The sequence below is a fragment of the Beta vulgaris genome, chromosome 3, assembly GCF_026745355.1.
Source record: "Beta vulgaris subsp. vulgaris cultivar EL10 chromosome 3, EL10.2, whole genome shotgun sequence".
In the NCBI taxonomy this organism is placed as follows: Eukaryota; Viridiplantae; Streptophyta; class Magnoliopsida; order Caryophyllales; family Amaranthaceae; genus Beta; species Beta vulgaris.
In genome coordinates this window covers 6,969,521-6,991,189 of record NC_079204.1, presented here as the reverse complement: position 1 = coordinate 6,991,189, position 21,669 = coordinate 6,969,521, and the positions used below count along the sequence as shown (strand labels likewise).

General features: G+C 36.8%; 2 protein-coding genes across 2 annotated transcripts; one reads left to right on the top strand and one right to left on the bottom strand.

The window, feature by feature from the left end:
- Nucleotides 1-530: 530 nt before the first annotated feature.
- Nucleotides 531-5,580, top strand: LOC104888446 (protein high chlorophyll fluorescent 107). Its single transcript, XM_010673423.4, has 8 exons — nucleotides 531-1,292; nucleotides 2,021-2,164; nucleotides 2,284-2,589; nucleotides 3,079-3,138; nucleotides 3,258-3,503; nucleotides 3,850-3,960; nucleotides 4,078-4,254; nucleotides 5,052-5,580. The coding sequence occupies exons 1-8, from the start codon at nucleotides 723-725 to the stop codon at nucleotides 5,397-5,399; spliced, it is 1,962 nt and encodes a 653-aa protein (XP_010671725.1). The 5' UTR covers nucleotides 531-722; the 3' UTR covers nucleotides 5,400-5,580.
- Nucleotides 5,581-10,046: 4,466 nt separating this feature from the next.
- LOC104888611 (jacalin-related lectin 24-like) lies at nucleotides 10,047-12,763 on the bottom strand. The gene is made up of 3 exons (XM_048640640.2): nucleotides 12,676-12,763; nucleotides 11,086-11,303; nucleotides 10,047-10,465 (listed from the first exon to the last, which is right to left on the bottom strand). The coding sequence occupies exons 1-3, from the start codon at nucleotides 12,683-12,685 to the stop codon at nucleotides 10,226-10,228; spliced, it is 468 nt and encodes a 155-aa protein (XP_048496597.2). The 5' UTR covers nucleotides 12,686-12,763; the 3' UTR covers nucleotides 10,047-10,225.
- Nucleotides 12,764-21,669: the final 8,906 nt, after the last annotated feature.

The window sequence follows — 21,669 nt, the reverse complement described above, 5'->3', positions numbered from 1 at the left end:
ATATGAAAATATACATTGAGACAAAACACAATAACATTTACTACACATTTTATGTTAAAAGTGATCAAACTGAAGGATAGGCTACGTCACCCTTATAAAAATTGCTCACTTGTCGAGCCGTGTCAAATTTAGGACCAAGTTTTTATGCCCAAAGTCCACTTTTTTGAACAAAAATAATATATCGAGTCAAGATTTAAACTAAATGTCATTTTTAAGTTACCTAAAATATCCAAATAAAAGATCAAACTGAACCAAATCCAAACTAAACCCAAAAATTCTACCCAAACTTGAGTATTTTCGAGTCTAGTCGAGCAAAACGGAGCCGGATTCACTTTCATCACCTCTACTTTATTTGAAGATCAAAGGAGCATGGGCGTAAAGATTAAAGTGTGATATCCAACCAGTCATTAACTGCCACGTGGCTTAAAAAAATCTGGACTTCTAAAATCCTGATGCCTGTACTTCCTCTTCTGTACAATAGCTCATGAGTTTACTATTATACCCTCCATTAATATGAACCCAAAATTTTCATCTTGGCTAATTAAATTTCAAGAAAGGATAATTTCGTAATTTCACATATACATGTAATTGGCGTACAACATTCCACGTACCACACTCCCGCCTAAAGTAACTTCCATGACTACCACATACAGTTTCTATCCGTTAAAATTCCTCAAAAACAGAGGAAAGAAAAATACCCAAAAAAAAAAAAAAAAAAAAAAATGCAGGTGTTTTCTTCATCTCCATCATCATCTTCAACTTCTTCTTCAACTACAACTTCATTTTTTACTTCTTCACATAATATTAATTCATCCAAACAATCCTCTAAAAATAGAATTATTCCCATAAAGTCCCTACAATCCTCTGCTTCACACCTCACTGTACCACCCTACACTTCTTCTAACAACAACAACAATGAAGTTTCTGCTGTTATTCAACAACCCAAGATTGTTGATATCACAACAAGAAGTAATTTGGATCAGTTTCTTGTTCGTCGTCCTATGATTCAATCAGACGGTGGAGATGAGGAGAGAGATGATGATGATGATGATGACGATGGGAGTAGTGATGATGATGATGATGATGAAGACGAGAAATCTGCATTGGATAAAAGTTTGGAGAAGTTTGCGAAGAAATTGCCGATTTTTGAGCCTGGTAGAGGTGGAGAAGTTGATACAGAGGATGTTGTTAAGGAGAAGCCTTTGAAGATTAATTTGGATTTGGCTTTGTATAAAGCTAAGATTTTTACTAGGAATTTTCAGTATGGTGATGCTGAAAATATTTTACAACAGGTATTATATGATCTGATTTGTAGTTACTGGTTTTATATGCACGCGATGCGGGTAAAAGCAGGTAGTAATTGCCTTGAGATTTGATAGAACTGCCGAGTAATTTGGCAGTGATGAATAGATATTTGTAATTTGATTTTAGGTTGTCTAAAGTTAGTGAACATCTTCAATTATAAAGAAGTTGTCGTGATAAACTGATAGACGATGGGACACTTTAGTTGAGAATTTGTTTTTGGTGTAGTGAGAGTCACACGGACAAATAATGTAGATGGGATTTGATCGGATGTCTTGAACACCACCTCCCAAGATTTTAACCAGCTAAGCTAGTTGACGTTTACTTAGTTGATAATTTGTTTTCTTTTAATCCATATGAGCCACGAAGGCAGTATAAAGAAGGGGAGTGGGGATTCGAACCTGTGACCTATATATCGTTCACAGCACCTCAATCTTAACCACTAGACCAAGACATCCTTGGTACTTAGTTGATAATTTGTGATAGACTTAGTAAATGAAGCATTATCATAGTTCTAGAGTTGTGAGACTGTTCATTCTTGATTTGTTGATTTGCTGCTTGCTTCTCTTATGAGCTTAATGGGATTTTTTTTACATCGATACTAAATATTTTATAAGCTTGACATGAAAAAGTTGTTTATGGAAAATTGGGGATGGCTGAGATTAAAGCTTACACTAAAATCTTATAGTATAATGATGTGATTTTCTAATGTTTGAAGTGTATATACTATTGGCCTGAAGACGGGAGGCCATATGTAGCATTGGGGAAGGTATTAAGGAAGCAACTAAGAATATCTGAAGCAAGAGATGTTTATGAAAAAGGTTCTCAGGCTACTGAGGGTGAAAATCCTTACATATGGCAGGTTTGTATGTTTTAAGTCTAATATTTCGAATACCATCAACTTCATCTAGTGATCTAGTATAGGGTTACTATGAAGTTACTCAAAGTTATAATGTATATATGTCCTACAATCTTTTTCAGTGTTGGGCTGTGATGGAAGATGGGTTGGGAAATGTAAGGAAAGCGAGGGAACTATTTGATGCAGCCACAGTTGCTGATAAGAGGCACATCGCGGCCTGGCATGGTTGGGCAGTTTTGGAGCTAAAACAAGGAAACATTAAGAAAGCAAGGAATCTCCTTGGCAAAGGTATTAAATACTGTGGTGGAAATGAGTATGTATACCAGACTCTCGCGTTGCTTGAAGCCAAGGCTAATCGATATGAACAGGCTCGCTACTTGTTCAGACAAGCCACCAAGTCTAACCCCAAAAGTTGTGCTAGTTGGCTTGTAAGTCATTTTTTTTCTTTCTTTCTCACCGTCTTTTTTAGGTTGGGTTGGAGGGACTTGCACTATGGGTTTGAGTTTTTGAGATATCTATAGAGACTGTATCTTCAATACATCCATATGATTCCCTATAGCCGGATTATCTGTTCCCTTCTATACTTCTAACTAGTATCACTTGATTCACTAAATCCCCTCGAATTGCAATCAGAAAAGGGCTAGTTGGTACTTGCAAATGGTATATTGTTGGGATAATCTATTAAAATTAGGTAGCGAATTGCATTTTCGTACCATATTTGTAGCTTGAATTAGGTAATGCTGCATCTATGTTCTAGATATATAGCATGTACTTTTCAAATGCTATCCACATTGTTCGGACAAGATCATCGTGACTTGAGCAATTTCTTGTTGTTTAGTTTGTACCAAATATTTTGTTAGACCGATGAATTCCTATTGCCTGAAACATCCTGTTCATCCTTGTCTTCCCAAATACAGGCATGGGCACAGCTAGAGATGCAGCAGGAAAACAATCGAGCTGCCTGTTACTTGTTTGAGGTAAATGATCATAACAATAAATATGGAATACTTCAGATCATGATACAAGTTTCATATAGCAGTAGACACAAAATCCATGGCTTATTACATTCAATTTCATCCCCGATTTATATTTGCAGAGAGCTGTTCAGGCTAGCCCCAAAAACAGGTTTGCCTGGCATGTATGGGGTCTGTTCGAAGCGAATCTTGGACGAATTGATAAAGGGAGAAAAATTCTAAAGATAGGCCATATTGTCAACCCGAGGGATCCTGTTCTTCTCCAGTCTCTTGCTTTGCTAGAGTACAAGCACTCTACTGCTAATGTCTCCAGGGTTTTGTTCAGGAGAGCATCGGAGTTGGATCCGAGGCACCAACCTGTGTGGATTGTAAGAGGAATCTCCCATCTAACTGCAATAAAACTCTGATGACCTATTTGATGATAGTATTGAATTTATGTATAATGTTGTAGAGAAAGTCTCATGTCAATGCACTTGATAGTGGAACATCTTGCTCAAATCATAGATTTCGATTTTAACATTCAGTATTACTTCTAAGGTGGTACTAGATGATAATATAAAACATGTGACTTTCTTCAGAGATTCACCTATAAATTCATCACTATATCTGTGCTTTTAATAGTTAAATGTTTGCGTGGCCTATTATTCTTTCATGTTTTTGTGGTTGTTTGTAGTTTGGCCACAAAGTAAATTATTATGCTTTTTGCTATTTTAGGCATGGGGATGGATGGAATGGAAGGAAGGTAACATATCCACTGCAAGAGAACTGTACCAAAGAGCTCTGTCTATTAACTCAACAACGGAAAGTGCTGCTCGTTGCCTTCAGGTTAAGATCAAAGTTGCCATGTTGCTTATGAAAACCATACTATGTGTAACACAAACGTGGATGAATGTGTATCTTATATTAGCCTTTGAATGAGAAACTGGTACAAATATGTTTCAGGCATGGGGTGTTTTGGAGCAAAGAGTTGGCAATCTTTCAGCTGCTAGGAGATTATTTAGATCGTCTCTTAACATCAATTCGCAAAGCTATGTGACGTGGATGACTTGGGCATCTTTAGAGGAGGATCAAGGGAATTCTGTCCGTGCTGAGGAGATCCGTAATCTCTACTTCCAACAGGTAAGTAACTAGAACGGATTTTTGATGCTTAGATGAACTTAATGTGTGTAACTAAAATGTAATATCAAGGACACCATGAGAATGATTTGTTGTCTGGATCAATCAAATGTACCTATCCAGTATATAATGGGTGCAGTCCATAACACAAGCTTAAGTCATCTAAATTATCATTAATGCTGAGCTTCGTGATAGGGTGACTACTTGATAGAGTATAAATCTATTCCTAAGGCCTCAACCATCAGCTTAAGCTTTTGGTTGAGTTGGTCCTTTGACATGGTATCAAGAGACAGCGTGACAAAAAGGTCACGGGTTTGAATCTCCTTCACCCCTCCTTTCTCAGTGGAATATTTAGCGTCAGGTATGAGGGAGACCTGTGCTGCATCCATACTTCTAGCCCTTCCTTCAGGCCGATTAAACACTATTGTACACAACGCATTCCTTCCATACAAGTTTTCGCAGTAAAATGGTTAATGTCCGCCTACAATATATGTCTAGAGACTAGAACTAATGTCTGCCTATGATATTTTAGAAAGTATAAACATAGTTGTGAATTGTCAGCTCTACTTTTCATTTTACCTCAAGTATCCATATCGGATATTTTGGAATCTGATAACGTGTTCAGAGAATTAACACTACTTTCTTAGGCCGGAAATATGTGATCTACATACCTCAATTAGTCAAGGACCCATGCTGCATAAGTTTTAGACATGCAACTGTCTTGGACAGTTACAATAGTTTTTTTTATCAGGTGTTAAGGTATCTGGTTTTTGATTCTATAATGCTTTCTGTTTCGACAGCGAACAGAGGTTGTAGATGACGCTTCCTGGGTAAACGGGTTTCTAGACATCATTGATCCGGCACTCGATAGCATAAAGAGGCTCTTGAACTTAGAGCAGGATCCATTTGGGAAAATAAAAACCCCAGATTCAGCACAGAAGACAGAGTTGAAGGGTAATGATGAAGAAACATTGTCAGATGCTGAAAGTGTTGAGAGTGGGAGTGGTTTTAATTTGGATGCATTTATAAGAGAGAAATTGTCTCTTGATCCAACTAAGCTTGATGACCAAATGGAAACATCTTTGTTGTCCATTGCAAGAAGTAAGCAACAAAGAAATGCATTTAGATCAAGACAAAAACTTAGATGATTTTTACTAAATAATTTGAAGGCATCAATATCGTATTTTTGTATAGTACTATTGAAAATATGCATTGATAAGTTGTGCATATATACATTGTAAGGATACAAAGATTAATAATCCTTAACAGGAGAAAATAGTTGTCATGTAAGATTTTTCATTTGTTTGTGTATAGAAAGTTGTTCTGTAATCTCTTGATTATTTTCTAAGTTCTAAAGAAGAGTTAACTTGGGTGATGGTTCCCTGAAAATCTCTTGATAGAGTATAAATCTATTCTTGAGTGATGGCTCTAATACCATGTCGAAGGACCAACTCAATCAAAAGCTTAAGCTGATGGTTGGAGTCCCAAGAATAGATTTATACTCTATCATCTCTTAAGTTAACAATTACATGTTTGTCATGATGTTGATTTTGTCTTGTGAATTGTGATAGCAAAGGAAGATAGGCATGATACACCTATGAATAATAAATATACAAGTTGTTAATTCTCCAAAAACAAGCTATCAATCTCTTAAGTGAATTTATTAATGTTTAGTTATATATATATATTTTGAAGGATTAAAATGGGTTATATCTTAGTGTATATTGAAACTTCAAGAAGCCCAATTTGTCTTGCGATGAACAACGTAAATCGTTTGGTTAACTCTTTGTTTTGTACTACTCTGTTGAAATCTTGTTGTCATATAGTATAAAATCATACTAAAGAGATAGTGTGATAGTATCTACTTGTCTCAGTTATATGTGAAATTATTAAAATATCTAGCTACATCAAAATTCTTGTACGATGTCGATACTCTCCCGTTACTTTCTTTTCGTTCGCAATTCCTATGCTGAATTTTTTTGAGAGATCAAAAGTCTAGCTATAACAATATTCTTTTATAGCTAATATAGCTATTAGCTAATAAGTTCATATTATTTGTAAAATGTGGAGGAAGTATAACAAATTAATCTAAAATAAATATAAATTCAAAACATAACAACTTTATTCAAAGTAAAAACTCAGTTAATCGCCCGAGCAACACACTAGTTTTTTGTGACATTTTACGCGTAGTTTCAAAACTAATGATACATAATGCATATCTTAGCTTATTTTCTTTGGCCTTTGAATACTGAATAATCTGTCGTGTTAAATAGTGGTTTTGCACATCCAAACGGCCCGTAGGTTTGTTATCCGTTTCAATTGTCAATGTTGTCAACACAGGTTTCATAGTATGCCCTCTCTTACCCCACACACCGCTAATTTTCGTGATATAAGAATACTCTTTATCACTTCCGCCCATGAACGTCACCTGTTTACGGTGATGTAATAAGGACTCTTATAATATATACTACCTCCGTTTCTTAATAAGTACAACATTTTTCTTATTTGGAATAGTCACAATAAGTGCAACCAAGCTCAAAATGGTAAAAAAATTTCAATATTATTACAAATATGCCACAAAAAGCAAGAGGGGACCACAACTTTTTTGTTTCATCACTTGAATTACTCTACTTTATTGTGGTCCCAACTTTCTCTCTCTACATTCCTTGATATTCCTCCACTTTCTCTATGTTGCACTTATTAAGAAAAGGAGGAAGTATATACTAGTCTAGTCTCGTATGCAGGTGATGCGTGCGAAAATAAATAAAATGTCAATTGCGTAACAATATATATTACGAAAAATTATTCATAAGTTCATATTTTTTAAAAACCAACAAATCAAAGATGGTGTAAATATTTTGTTAATTGAGGATATAATGGTAAAAGATGATGAATTTGTATTTTATTACTTAAGGGTATAAAAGGGTTTATCATTTTTTGTGTCCCCTCCTCTTCCCTTATCTAATAGAGATTAGAGATATATTTTTGAATAAAAAAAGAGAAGGTATTGTGTCAGACCGTCCGACCATACTATTTGGTCGGACGACTTTCAGTTGGTTTCAATTTTTTTTTTCAGTTGGTTTCAAATTTTTTTCAGTTGGTTTCAATTTTTGTTCAGTTGGTTCCAAATTTTTTTTCAGTTGGATTCAATTTTTGTTCAGTTGGTTTCAAATTTTTTTTAGTTGGATGTCTTTTAAGTTCAATTACTTATCTTATTGTTTCATTTACGTGTTTTATTTTAACTGAAAACAAAACTTAAGTAAATGAAATAAAATAAGTTTTAAATGAAAGCAACTTACCTCTAAATGAAAGTAACTTACCTCTAAATATTTCTGAAAAAAAGCTTAATAATATATTTTTTGCTTTGATGGCTCGAGGTCCTGAAGGTATTAGATATTTTCTGCCCCTCATCTTTTAAGAGCACTCCCAATGGTGATGGGTTTGATCACCAAAATTTCCTACTTACTCATGTTTTGATCATTTCTTGATCAAATGTATCACCTCCACCCCACTCATGAACAAAAAAACCATCAAACTTCACTTATCTCTCCTACTTTTCACTACCCACCTCAACTTTCTCTCTCCTATTTCTCTTTCCTACTTCAATAAATAATATAATTTACATATTAAAAATAAAAATGAATCATCTTATGATTACTTAAAATTATAATAATTAATTACCAAAATTAATTATCATTATTGGTTATTAGTAAAATAAAAATTTATTAGAAAATATGATTTTTTTCCCTCTTTTTAGGTGAGAAGGAGAAGGTAAAAAATTATAGAGAAAAATGATGTATAAATATTTTTAGAGAGAGAAAGGTGAGGAGGAGAAGTGTTTTTTTTTTGTTCTGAAATATATCAATATGGGTATCATTTTATAGAGGGGAAAAAATATGAATTTTGGTATTTTTTTTTTTTTTGAAATACGAATTTTCTGGGAAATTCCGTGGAAATTTCCACAAAATTTCCCAAAAAGAACACAGCAGCAGCCACGTGGGAGCTTGCCACTGGCTGGGTGTGTGTGACTAGGCTGATTTTGTCTTCCATTCACACATTTCATTTGCTGATGGATTTGTTCACATGGTGATGGATGACAAAATATGTCATTTGGTGATAGGTTTTCTATCACCAATGGGATGCATGTTTTTTTTGTTCAACCCAAATTTTCTGATTTTGGTGATGAGTTATGTCACCATTGGGAGTGCTCTAAGGCTCACCATTCCTATAATTATGATTGCCCGTATCTCTGTGTCTATTGTTGTGCTGCGGTATTGATTATTCATGCGACACAGTATTTGAAACCACACCAATCGTAGTTGATCTTGGCACACCAATCGTAGTTGTCTAAATGAAAGAACAGATAGAGGCACAACCATCAAAGAAAGGAAGGGGACGAAAACAATAACTTGAAGCTTAGAAACTAGGGCTTGCAGTTGATCTCGGCACTTCCTGCATTAAAGCATGAGTAACTGGTCTTGAACTACAATGCAAATTTTTTCATTGCTTTACAAATAAACGGCTCGTCTTTGTGTAGTTGGAGAATTGTGGAGAGAGGAGGCGGAGGAGGGATGAATTTTAGTATTGGGTTGGGCTCGTCTGACCCAATACTTTCACATTAAAAAAATATATATTCCGATCCAATCGGTTCAAAATCGAATCGGAATATTCCGGTCTGATCCCGTCCAAAAAAAAGAATTCCAGGCCACCGATTCAACCGGTCCGATTTTGGACCATTGCACGCCCCTACATAAGACAACAAGCCTAAAAGCCCCACGGCCACCAGAAATAAATGTGAATCCTAACATATTATTGGAATGAGGATTCAAAATATCCTAAAATTCGAGGTTGAAACCACGAAAATTATCATTAAAAAATCATCACAAAAAGTAAAGATTTTCATATAGTAATAATTAGATTATTGTATTGTATAAGATATTTCTATCGAAAAGATTATTGTTGAAAAATATAGTAATAATTAGATTATTGTATTGTATAAGATTTTCATATGATTGTTAAAAAAATAGTAATGATTAGATTATTTGAAATATATTAGATATTTCTATTTATAAAAAATAGTGAGGAAAAAAAGTCGAGTCAGGTCGAAATTGGATGTTAGGACTTATTTTAAGTCGGATTGGATACGAATTTTTGGAGTCGAAGTCGAATGTAAAATCCGACTTCATATAGGGCCGGATTCACATTGTTCGAGTCCAAGTCTGAACCATTGTCATTACTGTGTGATGGTATGTAGAAGTTTTCATCTCTCTCGAGAACTCATTTTAGTCTAACGTGTGATTTTACCGTTGCATGAGTAACTTATAACGAATCTTTGCTTTCTCTTATCTTTTTTTTTGTTGGGAAAGAGCTTTAAACTACTTAAAGATGATGCACCTTGCGGCGCTTACAACCTAGTACTAATTTCCAAAGTTTGTTCTTCAAAGTTTATAGGTCTTTCAAGCAAAGAAACCCAAAGTGGGATAGGGTTAGAGTTTTCAATTCTGATTGTATGAATCTTTAATATTCCATCCGTCCCTTAATAGAGTGCCCATTTCTTTTTTGGACACTATTTAAAGGTAAAGAAAGCACTCAAAAAAAATTCCAATATATAAGAAAAAACATAGTCATGTGGGGTCTTGTTTGATTCGTCTCATTACGTACATTAAGAAAATCTAACTTTTATAATTTTTACTAATACGAAATTAAAGATATAAACAATACAAAACGTGCATTGGAGAAATGGACACTCTGTTTAGGGACGGAGGGAGTACTAACAAACAGGCAACAACATAAGAAGCGATAATATCTGGTTCAAATTCATAACTACCAATTTCTCTTCTCATCAAAGCAATTCTGAAAATTACAACTTTTCAATTTCTACAAACAACAAACTTAAGCCAACAACATTGTCTAAAACTCCAAAATAGTTACTTATCATAGAAACAAGTACAACCAAACAACTGAAAGTTACATCTTATGAACTGAGGGGTTTGACATATACTCCAATGGAATTGAGCCTATCCAGTGAAGATAAAGTGCCATGAAAACCACCAAATCGATTAGTTGGACCAAAATTGAAGCCAAACTCTTTCTCAGTTGACTTTCCGAAAGGTCCATACTTCCTTCGGTTTGTTTCAAATGTCAAACAACTGATGTCGCTAGACCAATAGAAACCACTAATCCCTGTTATATACTCGCCTGTATCCAAAGTTACCTGTCCATTTGCACAACATAAAAATAATTAGCACATCCTTTCTTCTCCTACTTACGATCAGATTTTAAACATTTTGAAATTGACGATCCCATTATATATAGTTCATTTATGATTTTTTTTAAAAACCACTTTATAAAACGTGAAATGTGTGAGATATTATATTATATAATTTTTTTTGTGAAATTTTAAAATATTGTTTTAAGTTTGTTTTTGAAAAAAAAAAAGATTGTCGGAGAAACTTCGCAAGTTTCATGCTTTATAACTTATAAAGTGGTAACTAAACCAAAGTACTCCCTCCGAAGTCCAAACATATAATATAGTGCCTACTTCATTTTTGGTGGGTCAAATTTTAAAAAATTTGACCGAATATTCTCATTTGTATATATAAGAAAACGTATTCATGTAGAATCTTGTTAGATTCATTTCAATGTGTAATTTCATAATATCTACTTTCTATATTTTTTTATTAATACAGAATTAAAGATATTAAACGTTAAAGTTACATCTTGGAAATCATGTAAAAAAGAAACAAGCAAACACTGTATTATGAGACTGAGGGAGTATAAATTATTGCATGGGTTAAACAAAAAAAAATCCAAGATTCAGAAGAAAGGGTGAACCACGGAAAATTTGGGTCTGTTGTGATGTCCATATGACTGAGAGAGCACCGTATTTCCACCTTCATCATACTCAAACTGTAGGGATACTCCGGGACCATAGTTGTCTGAATATGAAATATAAATTACAGTAATCTTTGTATGCCCTCTCTCATCCCAGGTACTAGTATCAGTCAATGAGGATTCACCATATGGGCCCACTTTTATCAATGGCGTCATACCTAACATATCAACCAATAACGAATTCAACATAAATTATTGCAATTTTGATATTCGTATCTTCTAATTTTGATCACGTATTAAAGACATCACCTTCGGTGAAATTTGAATCTCATCAAGTAGGGATTCTCAATTTATGTCCTCTTTGCAAGGAACTTTATCTTACCCTTTACCAAAAAAGGTATTAACATATGTATCTGTTGTTAGAGTTTCGACTGCTAATAACTTCAATATATCGTATTTTATGTTGCTATAATTCGCTTCTAGATCCTAGTTATTTCCTTCATTTCATATTATATACTTCTCAATTCACGTACTCCTATGTAATTTTTGGAGGAGAGATTGGAGAAGAGAGAGGTAAAGAGTAAAAAGAAAAAGTACCCATGTTAAGGAGAAAAATAGAGAGAGTTTATTACCCAAAATGATATTGTAGATTATTGTGAAACTTCCCATAATGAAAAGTGTAGCAAGTATTATGAAACAAGGAAGTATATTTTTTGGTGGGTCCAGTGAAGACCTCTTTTAAGAAGAAGGACCTATCGGATCAGCACCTTCGTGTTCAATCAACCCAGTTACATTAAATATTCTTTTTTTTTAAAAGTGAACATTAAATATTAAAGCTTGGCCAGCTTAAGGGTTGATGTTACTTTCTATGTAGATTATAATTTTATGATAGCAAAGTAGCAAACGTTTTGTCTATTCATCTAATAATTTTACACAAATCACTCATACTCTAATCATTTAGACAGTTGATGGAATATGTACCGAGTAAACATTAAATATTCTTTTTTTAAGAGTATAAACATTAAATATTCTAATCACCCCCTAAAAACACAAGCAACTAGTAACACGCACTTCTTTGAAAAAAAAAATCTAGTACAAACAGAAATGAAAATATAAAATTGATCAAAATCTGATAATACAAACATACATGATACAACGTGAAAGACACTCACCTATAATAGGTGGGTAGCTATTTTCAAATTAAATTATAATAATATACCAACGCAAGTACACAATATACTACATATTTTATTTAATTAATCCCATCTATATTTCATAGACCATCAACCGCCTAAAACAAAATTTATGTGCAACAAAAACAAGTACTAGCTAGTAAAATGTACTAATGTAGATATGTTATACTAAAAAAAAAAAATGCATCAAGATTATATGACAATAAAAATGTAAAAGGGGGAAGTATGCTAAAAGTACTGGATTCACTATTTGTAAAAAATTTAAAGGTGCAAGATAGAAGTATATATTATTAGTTCTACATGGTACAACAACGATTAAGGTCTTTCATCTCTAATAAAGTAATCGCACTTGATCAATTGAAAAAATTCAATCAGAAAATTTTCGTAATGTACTAACCTGAAACCATTCTTCAAATTAAAGAACAAAAACAATGGAGCCTGAGTTGAGTTTTGTGACACTACCAGAGAATTGTGTAAAATGTAACTAGGGCACCTCTATTTTTCTTGTTAAGGTCTGAAGCCAATTATATATAGTTCTCTAAAAAAAAGATTAAAAGCCCTCGTTCATTTCCAAGTGAAATGGAAAGTAAATTGATGCGTGCCCCTTGAGATTCTACAATGATAGTATTGGCTGATAAATTGGTTTTCCAATGATTTATGGGAACTAGAAGCTCCCGTACTAATTGTGATCTTTATACCTTTGACTCCCCATTCTCCCTTTAATTTTAGTCAATAACATGTATAATTCCATGATTTGAAGTACGTTCACCTAAGAGGCTAAGACAAAAGTACTAAGATTAGCTAAAAATAAAAGGTCTTTAGGCTCTTAGTTGAGAGTTTGAGACATGCCTCTTAGACTTTTAGTTATATAAATGATTGAAAGCCGAGACAATTAGAGGTAGAAAGTTATTCGAATAGAATTCGAAATTTAATTCAATCCAATCCAAATTAGTAAAATTCGGATCGGATTCGAAATATGTTTGGATTGGATTCGAATTGAGATTTTTTGAAAATTTGAATTTTCGGATCGGAATGGATTGAGGGTAATTGGATCCGAAAATCCAATACAATCGAGTAGTAATATGTCTTGTATTATGCATCTGGATTGTGTTTAATGATTAACTGTATTTTTAAAAAAAGAAAAAGCCTAGTCCATAGCTCAGTAGGCGTAGCACTTCAACCTTTCCCCTAAAACCCAACATCACTTTTTTTTTTTTTTTGATAAGTTTGTTTTATTACTGCTTTCAAATGATCTGGTTACAGTACAAAGATTCCAGGGCCTTGGCCACCTGAGCAAATGGGGCCATCAGAGGTACCCTTACAGACTTAGAGCTTCTATTACAACCAGGCAATGAATTCATCTCTTCTAGAGAGCCCTTGTTTTGCTAAAGAGTCCGCAACCATGTTCACGTCCCTTGAAGATAATTTCTATTCCAGGTTCACGGCCCATTGCATTTCGGATGAAATTGATGATGAAGCTCAGATTCCATGGGCCTTTTGTCGAGCCATTACACCATTGCACAACGTTATTGGAGTCGGATTCGATGATGAGTTTGGACTGGATTAGAGAATCAATTGATCTTGAAATTTTGATTGCTCTGTGGATCGCATGAATCTCAGCATGATTGATTTCCATACAAGGGATTGGAGAGGAGAATAAGCACTTGAAAACGCCGTGATTATCGCGCAGCACCCCTCCAATTGCTGACTTTGATTGGGTTATCTTTAGGGAGGCATCAACGTTCCATTTGAGGGTGTTTGGAGGATGAGGGACCCAAAGGGGGGGCTCAACTGCTCGACGGCCAATCTGCGGTTTGGGGGGCATCCAATCAAGGCATAGCGGATTTCTTAGAATTTCGCTGGGGGTGAATGGAAAAGGGTCGCCCCACCCCTTAATCCACCACCCCAATTTTAATATGACGAGATCCTTTAGATGAGAGAGGGAGCTTGCTTTTTTTTCAAAACATCGACTGTTTCTTTCCTTCTAGAGAGTCCATTGGATAATGATGAAAATTTCCTTCCACACTTTTTTAAGGAAGGGAGAATTTTTCGGGGGCCTCTATTGAAGAAATGCCTCAAAAGTTGTAGATGGGGCGCACCATTGGAGCTTCCAGATTTCGAGCCACCAGGCCCATAAGCTCCAGGCCATGGGGCAGTGGATGAACATATGATTACAGGACTCTTGGGCCAAGTTACAAAAAGTGCATAGCCCTTCAGATGGCTCAATTAGCCCAAGGCGAATTAACTTGTTCTTTGTGTTGAGTTTACCTTGGAGGGCCATCCAAGTGAATATTTCAATTCGGTACGGAGCTAGATTTTTCCAAAGACCGGCGATTACTCTAGCCGATCCATCAAATCGCTCTTTCGCCAATTCTAGATGAAAGGAACTAACAGAAAAAATTCCTTTCTTGTGAGCCGCCCAAATCAATTCATCATCGTCTTTTGGAGATAGCCATGTCGGCTCAATCATATTTTGGAGCAATTGCAGTTCACGGGAATCTTGCGGTTTGAGAGGGCGGGTCCATTCAAGGGCCCAACACCATTTTAATCCATCCCAGAAGCAGAGTGAGGCTACGGAGGCACTTTTTGATCCAGCCAGCCTATATAATATTGAGCATATTTCTTTGAGGGGCTGCTCCCCTAGCCATCTATCACACCAAAAAGAAGCATTTAGACCGTTTCCGATTTTAGTTCTGATCTGGGTTCTAAGTAGCAAGTGGGCCTGAGGATGAGAGAACAAGGCTGCACATAACTGCCTCCATGGGCCTCCATGCGAAGGAATTTTCAATTCAAGGAACGAGGAAGAGGACCCGTATTTGTACTATTCTTTGATCAGTTTGCTCCATAGCAAGTTTGGATCCTTTAGATACCTCCATATCCATTTTGCAAGAAGGGCCAAGTTGCGATGTTCGAAGTTTTGGAGACCTAATCCCCCCAGATCTTTTGGAGCTTCAATAGACTGTCAGGCGATGGGTGGTAGGCGCTTTTGAGAAGAGTGACCATTCCAGAAAAAATTCCTTTGGATCTTTTTGAGTTTGTCAACTACTCCCATGGGCATTGGGAATACTGACATGTAATACATCGGCATATTTGCAAGACATGCTTTGATGAGAGTAGCCCTACCACCAAGAGATAATAGACTCCCTTTCCAACTTGCAAGTTTTTTTTCCAATCTGTCGACAACGGGGTCCCAGGTCTTTATTCTCGAAGAATTCCCACCTACAGGAAGGCCAAGGTAGGTAAATGGAAAGTCTCCGGTTTTGCATTGAAGTGCGTTGGCGGCCTCTTCGATCCATGACGACTCCAGATTAATGCCATAGAGGGAGCTTTTGTGGAAATTGATACGCAGAACCGAGGCAAGTTGGAATATTACCAACGTTTTCTTGATGTTCATCAATGAATTCTTCTCTGGGCAACAGAATAGTAATGTGTCATCTGCATATTGCAGATGTGAGACTTCGGTTCCGTACCTGCACAATTTAACACCATGCCATAAATCAAGTGAGATAGCTTTGTTAAATAATAAATTTAGTGGCTCAACCGCAAGGTTGAAGAGGAATGGGGATAGAGGGTCTCCTTGGCGGAGCCCTCATTGAAGTTTGAATGTGTGAGAGGGAGAGCCATTCACTAAAATGGACGCTGATGCGGACATGATGCACGTTCTCATCCATGCTTTCCATTGGCTCGGAAAAAGCATTTGGTCAAAAATCCACTCTAGATATCCCCATGAAATGCTATCAAAAGCTTTCTGGAAGTCTAGCTTTAGGATAGCCGCCTTTGATTTGTTTCTTTTACAAGATTCAATAATCTCGCTAGCAATGAGAACGCCATCTAGGATTTGACGTCCTTTGATGAAGGACGACTGGTTTGCTCCGATAAGAGAATCCATCACTTTCTGTAATCTTCTGGCTAGAAGCTTTGCGATGATCTTATAGCAACAACCCACCATGCTTATGGGACGGTAATCTTTGAAATCTTTTGGGTTTTCGGTTTTTGGGATGAGGGTTATGAAAGTTGTGTTACTCCCCTGAGGCAAACGAGAATATTCCCAGAATTCCTCCACAAAACTGTACACATCTGTTTTGATCAACTCCCATGAGTGTTTTATAAATGTGAAGTTGAACCCATCGGGTCCAGGGGCTTTTGATCCATCATAAGCAGCCACTGCTTCATCGATTTCATCATTTGAGAATTTTTTTATGAGGAGTTGTGATTGCTCAATGCTAAGGGTACTGAAATTAAGGCCTTGGAAAATCGGTCTTGATTGATACTCCTCTGTGAAAATATTATCAAAGAATTTAACTGCTTCTTCTTTGATTCGCTTCGGCTCATCAATTTCTTGATTTCCCACTGAGATTTTTTCAATACAGTTCTTCCGCTTCCTCATTGTTGCAATTGTGTGAAAGAACTTCGTATTTTTATCTCCTTCCCTTAGCCACTTGATCCGGGAGTTTTGGGCCCAATATGACTCCCTTCTTTGGAGCCACTCCCATAGTACCACCTGCGCTTTTTTCATTCGGTTCAATTCCTCCTCACTTAGATCTCTTTGGTTTGCACAGGTATCCAGACTATGGATTACTTCCTTTAGTGAACTAATTTTCTCCTCCATATTGCCAAATTCTGAGCTATTCCAGCTTTTCAACTAAGATTTGAGGGATTTTAACTTCTCTACCATGGTTTGATTTTCAGGTTTTCCCCATGCTTCATTAATTATCTTCGCACAGCCGGGGTGGGACAGCCAGCTATTGATGAACCGGAAAGGTCGGGGGCCCCAATTTTTTTCACTAGATTGTACTAGTAGTGGGCAATGGTTTGATATTGATCGTTTTAACAGTGAGGTTTTCAACGAGGGGAAGGTGGTGATCCAATGGGGTGACACGAAGAGACGACCTAGTTTACTTTTTGACTTGCCCCTGAACCAGGTAAATTTCCCGTTAACCGGGCTGATTTCGATGAGATTCAGTTCTTGTATGAAGGTTTTAAAATCATGGGACCCAATGGACGATATGTGTTGGCTGCCTCTATCTTGGGATTCAAGGGTTTCATTGAAATCCCCAATTATGAGACATTGTAGTGGTGAGGTACTTTGGAAAGCGATGATGTCGAGCCATACTACTGCCCTTTCAGCTACGGAACAGGGATTGTAGATGCAGATGATCAAGCATTTAAATTTTTGAGCTTTGATTTCACCGGTGAGGCCAATCCAGTGTTTTTCGTATTTTATAGATTCTGTGGTAAAGTAGCTGGAGCTCTACATTGCAAGAATCCCACCAGAGTGCCCTTGTGCTGGGGATGAAATCCACTGGACACTTGCTTCCTTCCATATTGAGTTTAATATCCTGGGGTTGAAGCTTTCAAGCTTTGTTTCTTGGATAAATACAAAATGTGGAGAGTATTTGTGAATTAATCTGCGAATGGAGCTTCTTTTTAGCTTTGCCCCTAGTCCCCTAATATTCCATGAAAGTAATATCATTAGATTTACTTATGGTATGGGCTACAAACTGCGATGATTATTGGGCCACCTTCCAGTCCTCAAACTGGCTCTTTAGGACCGCCTCGATTCTGCTTTTTAGTATTTCCACAGGCCCATCGAAAGTGAGGCCTAATTGGGAGTCCAAGGCTAGGATGTCACCTGAGGAAATGAGTATTGGTTGAGAGTGGGGAGGGCTAGGGTATGTTGGTGGTTTTGTGGGTAATGGGGCTGGTTGATGGCTTTTGGTTTGTCTCTGGGCTCTTTTCTGGGCTTTTTTGCCCTTTTGGCTGCATGAGATTTTTTTATGTTTAGGGGAATTTCATCTTCAAAGCCCGGGGGGAATAGCGGCCCAGATGAAAAGGACAGAGAGGATGAACCTGTTTTAGACCTGTTGAGGGGTTCAAAAGTATTGGATGTGGCTATTGGTGAGTTATGGGGCAGTCGTGGTGGGCTTTTTTGTGGGGATATGATAATTTGGGAAAGGTTGAAAGATTCTATATTTGAATGAGGTGGGGATAATTGCATGGTTGGTTGCATGGCTGGTTGGGATGATTTGGATGCATGGGGAGATGGAAAGACACTCTCTTCTTTTAGTGGGTTTTCAGGGAATTATGTAAGAGATGGGATTGGGCTTTCTTTAAGGTTGACTTGGGAAGATGTGATGTTGATAATGGACTCATCATTAGACTTGTCGGCTGAGTCATCATGGGCATTTATTGGTGAAGCTAGGGAAGTGAGAGGGTTGGGAGATTTTAGTCTATTCTGGGGAAGAGGAACTGACGACATGTTCACGTCATCATTTTCGTCATCATCCTCCTCAGTTTTTGGATGGTTTTGCGGCGGTGGAGCTCCGCCTTCATCGGAATTTTTGCAGGATTTTTCTTCGTAGATGCAGACTATGTGTGATTTTCCTTCCATCACCATCACAATTTTGCAATTGACTTCAAGAAGACAATCTGTAATGACAGTTATTATAGCATAATCAAACCTGGAATAGTCCACTGACACTGTTCTTCCAAAAATGCAGCCAATGTCGTAAAAGTTGTCGTATCCCCATCCTTTCAGTGGTACTCCAAAAACTTTTAGTTTTGTCTCCTTCCATTTGGACGCATGTTCATCTTCAATGTCCCTCATGTCAAGAAACCACCTGTTCAGCCACTCACTCTCCAATATTGCCTTCTTTTCTTCTACAGTTTCGAAGGTTACCAGGTGCATCAACCCCCCCATTGGCTTTATTTTCAGCCAAAATATGGTCTAGTATAGTTGAAGATGATAATGATGAGTCCAATGTTGCTATTACACTTCTGCTGAACATTTCATCATAACATTGCGATTTGGACCCATTCATAGCAATAAATTCTTCCCCATCTATTGACCTAATGAATAGTTCATCGCATATTCTTTCTGTGTTTTCTCCTAAAATCCGGGAGCTCATCCTTCTAACTGTGCATGGTTCCATTGTGAAACAATCAGGCTGGGGTTGTGGGTCATTGCGGGGGATTTTATGCCTCTTTGATGTAGGTGGAGGGGGAGGAGGGAGTGGGGGAGGTGGGTGTTCTAGGTTATTTTGGTTTGTCATGGGTGGTTGGGTTTGTGGGTTTGGTTTTGGGTTGCGGTCTTCGTGTCTTTGTTGCATTTGTTTTTGGTTTAGGGTTACTTCTCTGTAAGATCTGTGATCCCTGGTAGGTTTGTAGGTAGTTTTGGGGTTGGGTTTGTGGTTATTTCTTGGGTGAGGTTGAGGGTTGGTTGAGGGTTGGAATGGTGTTTGAGGTGAGTTCTTGTCATGTTTTGCTGGGTGAATTCTGATACGGTTTAAACCCATCTTCATGCCGTCGTCTTTTGTAATGGAACTCATCAGAGAGTATGGGTGCTTGAATTTGACAAAGGCAAAGCAGTGTTTTTGGTTTCTGTGTGGTTTGGGGATGTAGATATTTTCGATGTCTCCATGTCGTCAGAAAATCTGGAAAAGTTCATTTGTTGAGATGTTCATAGGTAGGAAGTTGATGAAGCATGTTCTCTGAGCATGGTGGTGGTTGCTTTTGGTTTTTCTCCGGCGAATAGTTATCCATGGGTTTTGGTTTTGGTCTCTCTCTCTCTCTCTCTCTCTAGGCTCTCTCTCTCTTTAAAATTTCTCTAAAACCCAACATCACTTAATTCCTCATTTTCTAAACCTATTAGGCCGTTGTTGCGCTTAATTTATTTCTTCGAAAAACTAGAGTACTAAAAAAATCGAATTTTCGGATCGGATCCAATCTAGAGTATGAAAATTCAGATTGGATTGAATTGGATTTGATACAAACTTTAATTGGTTTGGATTCGGATTGTAAAATTGAAATTCAAATTTTATTTGGATCTGGATTAGACCTTAGTCCAAATCGTATACCGAACTTTCACCCCTAGAGATAAATTCATGTCAATCCACAATCAAGATGAATTAAATTTCTGTGTGCGTGGCCTATTGTAAATATTATAAAAAATTTAGAAAAAATTGTTAAAAATAAGTTAACCTTTAAGCGGTCTTCTTTTAATAAGTTAACCACTGGATTATCCTAGAATAAGTCAACTTTAACACCACTTAATCCTTTAATGAGTTAGATGACTTACACTAGGAGAAAAAAAGGGAGGGCTGCGCAGGAAGGGTTGCGCTTTCGCTTTCTTCAAAACGCAACCCTCCTTAATTGTAGGGTTGCGTTTTTCAAAAAAACGCAGCCCTACATAACAGAAGGGCAGCGTTTTTGAAAAAAAAGCGCAGCCCTTCACTTAGTAGGGTTGCGCTTGTAGAAAAAGCGCAGCCCTTCTTACATTCAGAAGGGCTGCGCTTTCTCTACAAGCGCAACCCTACTAAGTGAAGGGTTGCGCTTGTAAAAAAAAGCGCAGCTCTTCTGACTTAGTAGGGTTGCGCTTGTAAAAAAAGCGCAGCCCTTTATGGGCTTTATATTAAAAAGAAACAAACTCGCGCTGCGTTTTTTAAACTCGTGCTCAATACACCAAACCCATTCTCCCTCCTCTCTCTTCCTTCTCCAATTATTCAAAACCCTAATTCCTCTCTTTTCTTTGAATAAATTAGAAGCAGGCACCAAACCCATTCTCTCTCCTCTCTCGCAAAAACCACCAACGTCACCTTGCCGCGCCGTGTGACAATTCCTCCTTCGTCGTTCGTTCTTTGTTGGCCGCGTGCAAAAACCACCACCGTCGCGTGCAAAAACCACCAACGTCGGGTTCGCGTTCGTTCCTTCTCCGTTCGTCGTTCGTCGTTCTCAAAGTTTCACCCTCTGTTCGTCGTTCGTCATTGACTTGCGCCGCCTTGCCACGTCGTTCCTTCTCTGTTGGTCGAACTCCGCCTTGTCGCGCCTTGTCTTTATCTCGTTGGTCGTTCGTTCGTTGATAGCAACTTGAGATGTATAATTTTAGGGGGGTTTTTCATTTTTGTTTATTTTTCTCATTTTTTGTTCATTTTCGTTCATTTTTTTTTCATTTTTGTTCCTTTTTTTCTATTTGTTCGTTCGTTTTTATGATGGGCTAATAGATTATAGATCTATGTTTTTTTTTCTTTAATATGTATATGATATATTCTGAAATTAATTAAGCAATACATGTATGAAATTTGGTTGTGAAATAAATGGTTTGTAATGCTTCTGATTCACTGCAAATTATTTGTTTTATAATTTTAGGTGATATGTGGGTTGTGGAGGGAAGATTTAACTACTGGTAGTGATGATTTAATGCGAAATTGGGCTATAAGTTGTAACAATTCACTAAAAATATGATCTTTAATTTGCTTATGGAAGGAGGATTCAGAAATGTTTAATGATGGTTTTGTTGTCAAATAATTCAGGATAACAAGGAGAGGTTTCGTTCGTTTAAACAATATCAACATGAGTAGATATATATAGGAGTAAAAAAAATGCAAAATAAATT